Source organism: Caenorhabditis briggsae, assembly GCF_000004555.2.
Source record: "Caenorhabditis briggsae complete genome, chrIV, whole genome shotgun sequence".
In the NCBI taxonomy this organism is placed as follows: Eukaryota; Metazoa; Nematoda; class Chromadorea; order Rhabditida; family Rhabditidae; genus Caenorhabditis; species Caenorhabditis briggsae.
Genome location: NC_013487.2, coordinates 2,764,541 through 2,771,632, shown reverse-complemented (window position 1 = coordinate 2,771,632; position 7,092 = coordinate 2,764,541). Strand labels below are relative to the sequence as shown.

Here is a 7,092-nt window from a genome sequence, read left to right as displayed (position 1 = left end):
AATTTTTTGCACAAGAATAATAAATACCGTAGCGATCGCGCACCCCCATTTTCGACATTTTGTAGAAATTTTCTTTGAAAGCTCCTAACTAGGTTCATTTCAGTCCGTTTTGGCCAAATCTTTTTTTGATCGATAGCAAATCTCTCTGGCTACGCGGTCACTAAAAATAATCAAAAGTTGTACTGTGATATGATAACGAACGTACAAGTGGATACCATTTTTTTTCGGGTTTTCCTGCTTTTTCTGCCGAACTAGGGCCTAAATCAAAATTCCGGCTTTCCCATTCGATGCGTAATTTTGATAGCTACAATAAAAAAAAAAGAAAACTGGATTTGCTTGAAAATTAAAAGAGTTAATAGGTTTTGAGTGAAAAATTAATGAATTGTGGTGGGGCACATGTTACACATGTTACAGGGCCGAAGGCCCTGTCCGGTCTGTTTGACATGAGCGAGCGGAGCGAGCAAAGGGAGGACAGACTAAACCTTGTATCAAATGATTCCACTGAGCCAGGGCCGAAGGCCCTGCATCTGATTCCACCTAATTGCGCGGCATAGCCGCGCCTAGCGGAGTCGGCCGTAGGCCGAGGACGCTAGTCTGCGTCTGAAAAATTGTTTTGGTAACTCAGTCTAAGTTTTCAGGGTCTAAAATGTCCTCTTCGGACTCTTCGACTCTTCGGAGATTTTTTGAGCCCAAAAACGAAATTGGGATGTCAAATATTGTGAGAACGCTGTTTTCATCGTTTCTGAAAAACTTGGACTTTTTCTGGAACTTTTCAAAAAAATTTCAAAAAATTACTTTTGAAGTGTGGACCCCAAGGAGATATTTATCAAAAATTTTCAAAAAAAAATTTTTTTTTGAAATTGTTCAAAAACTATTCTAGATGATATAGAAATGTTCAAAAATGAGGTTAGCATTCGAGAACATCATGAAAAACAAGTTTTAAAGCTCGGAAAATGAACATTTTTGGTCAAAATTTAGCACTGAAAACACTTTGAAAGCCCATATTTTGATTCCTATTGGATCCGGGGATGAGATATTGCTGACGCCGTTTTCAGCATGTTCGAAAGCACCTTTTCACAAATTTTGAGCAAATTCTCAACCCCCGTCTGAAAACACTTCCCTTGTCAGTCTAAGTTTTCAGGGTCTAAAATGTCCTATCTGCAATGCACGACTCTGAAATGTCCCATTTTTAAACTTCAATTTTTAAAAACAACAATCTTCAAAATTTACAGTTTCGAAACATCTGACTGATCCGAAATGTGTCTTGTTTTTTCAATCACCTTTCATTTTCAGTCGTGCTTCTCTCCCTGGTCTACGTCTTCGAGTGTCGTAGCCGATCTATTCAAGAAAACCGTCTGAAATTCAGCTCCAAAGTTTTCAGAACCTTCTATTATCTAATTTTATACATCCTCCCCTCCCTGAGCCTTCTTCTATATTTCAAAGTTCCAAAAAACCAAGAACTCGGAAAACTTGAATCTCTAAAATCCTTTCCATGCCCTAACAAAGCATTTTTTCAAGAAGAGACTTTTGTCGTCCTCTCGGACCCCTGGTGGCTGAGTTTCACACTGGCTATTGCAATTCCAGCCATTGCAATTATAGTTTTTGCAAATATTATATTCCATGTGTCATGCTGTATCTACTATTTATACATGACACCTGGAGCATCAACATCTGTACGAACGCGTTTGATTCAACGGAGATTTTTCATTGGAATGTTCGCACAAACCGGAGTACCCTTTGTAGTTCTCGCGGTACCTTATACCTGTCTGGGAGTATCCATGGCTATTGATAAAGTGTCACAGGTTATCACTAATTTATCATTTATCAGTTTTGGATTACATGGGATTGTGGAGAGCGCGTGTATTCTTACTTTTCATCACTCTTATCGAATGTATGTGAAGCATTTGTTTATGAAGCCGTCTACTATTAAAAGTGAGTTTTTTTTTTGAAATTCCGTTCATATACAGTAGTAATTTTTAAAAATTCAAAAATATTGAGATTCTGAAGTTCTGAAGTTCTGAAATTCTCAGACTCTGAAGTTCCGAAATTCTCAGATTTCGAAATACTGAAATTTCAAAGTTCTGAAATTCTAAGAATTCTGAGATTTTCAAGCTCTGAAATTCAGGAATTCAGAAACTTCCTCAAAAAAAAACTGTACCCCCGAATCACAAGCGTTGTACCCCTGAATGAAATGAGTTGTACCCCGAATTTTCGGCAGAAATTCTACCTAGTTGACCCTCCGAAATAACACCTTCGATAGTCTGCAATTGTGTTTGTTTTCCTCAAAAAACTACGAAAAAGATGTAAAAACAAAAATTCATCATGTTCAGAATCATATACTCAAATTGATCTCAATGACCCCTATGAGACTATCAAATGCCCCCTGGGAGCATTTGGTCCGATGCCCCCTATGAGACATGGTGGGATGCCCCCTAAGAGACAACTTCAGGATGCCCCCTATGAGTTAGTGACCCCTATGAGTGTATGCCCCCTTTGAGCACGATGCCCCCTATTTCGATGCCCCCTGGGAGTATGGGCCTAAACAACTCAAAACACATCATTTGTATCATTTTGAGCATCAAAAATACATTTTCAGCTGACTTATGGCAAAAATGCCGACACATACCTATTTTACTCTGAGCATCATAACTCGAGAGTCCGACTTCCAAAATCCTTCAAAATGTTTTTCGTGCATATTTGGACACTGAGAATCATTTGAGACCTAAAATCAAAGCCAGAAAAAATTCTGAAAAAAGTGTTTTTGGATTCTCTGAACACTGTTACATCTGAAACTGCTCTGAAAATTCTGAAAATGAGAAATTTTCAAAAAACCGATTTTTATGTTTTTGGATTTCACAGCTATTCTCATGCAAAATTTCAAGTCTATTGAGCAATTTTTAACAAAGTTATGAATGTTCGTAAAAATTCTCCTCACCACTTCTCGCCACTGTAAGCCTCTCGAGTAGTTGAACATGTGGGCTTAAAGTTGGAGATGCCTGGCCCCAGCTGAGCTACGGTAGCGCCACCGTAGCTCAACTAATAGCGACGCGGCACCTCCAACAAAGAGCCCACAAGTTTAACTTTTCGAGAGGATTATACGAACAAAAACATTCGATAAATACATTTTCATATTTATTTTTTGGAACATTTATTTTTCAGTTGTTTCTGCTCATCGAAGCGTCACCTGAAATACTCATAATGTCGAAGGAAACGACCATCACCCTCGAACAAATTTATCTCATATCCTTCAAAAGATACTAAAAAATTGTCAAATGTTAATTGTAAGCATTAAATCATTATTTCATCAGTTGATCACTTTTTGATATCATTCAAAAAAAATAGATATGAATTGGGTCAATGTTCAAAATAAAACAATTTCTGTTTCGAAAATAAAGTTTTTGAGTATCACGAATTTTGGAATTTGTTAGTTCTATTTTCATACGTTTGGAGCAATTAAATTATCTAGAAAATTGAAAAATGAAAAGGAAAACTTTTCACAGGAAGTCTGAAAGACTTCTACATTTCTGTAATTCACTGGAAGTGAGATCGACAGAAATATGATCTCACACAGATAACATTTCACAGAAACAGATAAGTAATTTTTAGAACTAGAAATTTAGGAACAGGTTGTTCCAAAAGTTCGATAAAGCCCTAATAAATTCTCTATTAAATGAAATTCTGAAAAAAACAGGAATGCAACAAAAATGGAAATCCGGAGAATCGATTGACAATGATATGAAGTTTAAACAGATAAAATTTCAATGAAACGGAAAAATTTTGTACTAGAGATTTAGGAACAAGGTTTCAGAAGCCAATCTTTCAGACTCATGAGATCGCAAATTTGGGAATACTGTAATCCGAAATTTCAAAAACAGAAATTTCCGAATCGGACGTTTTGAAACCAAAAACTAGATTAGGACACTTTGAAACCGAGAATCTCAATACAGTAACCAAATAAAAATTGGAAATTTCAGAACAAGAATCTTAACAAACATGGAAAGTTCATTGAAACAAATCAATCGAAAATTTAGTTAATTAATAGGAAAAATTACAAGATAACGTATTCAACCATACAAATGTTAACACAAAAATAAACATACAGTTTTAATTAATAATTCAAATTCTCAAAAAACGAATTATCCTCCTTCTTGTACTTTTTATAAACAATTTCCTCGCGAGTCGCAAAGAATTTGATAAGAAGCATCGACTCATTATTATACATAAAATACACATTTGTGGGTCTCGTTTCATCCCTTCTTGGCAATAATTCAGCAGTTTCTTCTACATTCACATTTTCTGGTTCCTGATTTTCATGCAAATTCATCTCCATCTCAGTCACTTGATTTCTAGTCAGTACTTGTCCAGCTTGTTCAAAATCGAAATTCGGGCCAACCGCAATGGTGATCTGGTTTTTGAGATGCTCCATTATCTGGAAATTGATATAATCTCTAGTACGAAAGATAGTATGATTGGAAAAGCGCATGTGTGGAATGGCTGTGGGTAACAAGATCGCGGTCGGCCGCGGCCCGTTGCCATGGGTAAGTTGCTGTTCATCGAATCGTCCGTTTTTCTGGAAATAAGCTCCGGCAATCAGAAACTTCTAGAACCGCTGGCCCGCCGAACCCTACCTATCACCCACAGTCATAAGCTATTCAAAAACGTATTTTCAGTTGTTTTTTGGCCATTTTTTACCACTTTCAGAAGCCTGGAGCTCGGTTATCAAGTTTCCCATCACTTTGAAAAATATGGAGGGTGTGAAACAGACCTAGATAAAAAACTTTGCATTTACAGAATTTTTAGAATTTTCCTAGTTTTTCAGCTGTTTGCCGATTTATGGAAGACACCTGTTTTTTTTCAGAAAAATTCGTTTTTGTATATCTTATTGACCGAGACTGTATGTCAGAAACAGGGCTGCGTTCGGCCACGGCCAGGGCCTTGGGGAGATGGCCAGGGCCTTGGGGAGGGGACCAAATGATGTGTTTTTCGGAATTGAGCTCAGCGGACCCAAAACTTCTGGGCTGCTGAATCATGCAGATCCCAGAAACACATTCACGAAAAAGCTTGGTCCATGGCACAGGCCGCGGCTGCTGCCTGACAACTGCCTGACACATACGATCATAAAATAAACGAACCTCTGTCGAATACTGAAAAATGTTCTCACTCTTCAAAAAGATTCTAACAACATCAAACTGAACATAGGTACTAATCTTCAAATGTATCTGCAAATCCTGAATATCCAACTCCTTCGCCGTATCCCAATGCCTCAATTCAGAAGCGCCCATCCGATCAGACGTTATCATACTGCCAGTGAAGCCACTCTCCGTGTATTTTCGAAATTTAATTTTTTCAATAACGTCTTTATTCGTAATTTCCAACATCATTCGTGTCTGCCTCTCATTATCCAGACTATCCGCATACCAGTCAAGCTCTACTTCAAGATTTTGAACGGATATTGAGAAATCTGGATTCTCAAATGAGTTGTACAATTGCTCATAATAACTTATGAAGGGCTCAATTTCTGGATCGTATTTATTCCATTTTTCCGTTCGAAACACCAATGTGTCGATTTTTGAATGACGAAGACAATGGAATAGTTCAGAAGAGGCACACTGTTGGTATTTATTGAATCTATTGAATTTGGCATGATAGTTTCTCCAGATCAGTGTCGTCCCCTTTCGACATCTCCAATATTCAATTCTAACATCTTCTTTCTTCCTTTTCTCTTTTTCTTCATCGTCTTCTGAATGGATCATCAAAGTCTTAACCTTTCCATATGCTCTAGAGACAATTAGTGTGTGTACTGGAAATGGCAAATCTTGAATGAGGGTACTGTAGTTGGTGCTTGCATCCATTAGGGAGAATCTGAAAACGATTTTTGTGAAACTGACTTTTTAGATTCTAAGTCTTCAAGTATTCGGGAAATACTTTTCACAAAGCTCGCGCTCTACCGCACCCGCCTGATGGCCGAGTTTGGTTGGAAGATTTTGGTTGGCTGGCGGCCGGGGGCCGGCGGCGATATTTTAATTTTAAAACGATTTTTGATCTATTTTCTTCAATAAAACTTCATTTCTTAAAAAAACTGTGAAATTTGAAGTTTTATTGAAGAAAATAGATCAAAAATCGTTATAAAATTAAAATATTGCCGCCGGCCCCCGGCCGCCAGCCAACCAAACTCTTCCAACCAAACTCGGCCATCTGGGCGGTGCGGTAGAGCGCGAGCTTTGTGAAAAGTATTTCCCTAATAACTGTGAACACTCTTGTATGGTCATGACCTAAAAAATCCAAAATATTATGTCACGAGCTAGGAAGTCCGGAAAATTTGGCCATGACCTAGGAAATCCAAAAAACTAGGCCATGACCTATAAAATTTAAAAAATTGAATCATTTATGGACCCAAAAACTTAGGTCTTTAAAATCCAAAAAAAAGGTCTTGACCAAGAAAACCTAAAGAATTTGGTCATGACCTAAAAAATCCAAAATATTAGGTCATGACCTAGGAAATCCGGAAAATTAGGTCATGACCTAAAAATCCAAAAAATTAGATCATGACCTAAAAATCGAAAAAATTAGGTCATGACCTAGGAAATCCAAAAAATTAGACCATGACCTAGATAATTTGAAAATAGATTATGATCTAGGAAATTCGAAATTTTCAGTTCTCGGTCTCATTTCCTGTAAATGATATCAAAACGTGATGAACCAACAAAATGTTTATCATAATATCAACAACATTTTATCAGTTGACACATTTTCATTATCTTTTACAGAAATTGAAATGTATGGGCTCAAAGTACACTGTTCCAATAAAAGTTTACGGTACTCACCTTTCCAAAATATCAGCATTTTTCAAAATCGCTTCTTTAGACGTCAACCTCATGTGTCCAAAACTTGCTCTGTGTATCTCTTCGTAAACCGTTTCCACTTTAGACAGTGGAAAATCCACTTCGAAATACTGTCGACAAGGCTTAGGACAAAATGTCCTCTCATCTGAATCGTATTCTGTACATTCTGCTATGCTTTCAATTGGTTCACCCAACGCTTCAGTTCCTTTTCTTGCTAATGTCGTCATTATCTTTGTCATAAACGAGCTAT

At 37.3% G+C, this 7,092-nt stretch overlaps 2 protein-coding genes across 2 annotated transcripts in view; one reads left to right on the top strand and one right to left on the bottom strand.

Moving 5' to 3' along the window:
- Window positions 1–3,188, top strand: part of CBG22331 — a gene marked incomplete at both ends in the record, with an annotated part of 5,340 nt that extends 2,152 nt beyond the window's left edge. The window contains 2 exons of the mRNA XM_002647126.2: window positions 1,294–1,932; window positions 3,160–3,188. Coding sequence (XP_002647172.2) covers window positions 1,294–1,932; window positions 3,160–3,188 — 668 coding nt within the window. The remainder of the gene's footprint in view (window positions 1–1,293; window positions 1,933–3,159) is intronic.
- Window positions 3,189–4,108: 920 nt separating this feature from the next.
- CBG22330 lies at window positions 4,109–7,069 on the bottom strand (the record flags this gene model as incomplete). The annotated part of the gene is made up of 3 exons (XM_002647125.1): window positions 4,109–4,429; window positions 5,133–5,862; window positions 6,825–7,069. 3 exons carry the CDS (start codon window positions 7,067–7,069, stop codon window positions 4,109–4,111), a joined length of 1,296 nt encoding a protein of 431 aa, XP_002647171.1.
- Window positions 7,070–7,092: the final 23 nt, after the last annotated feature.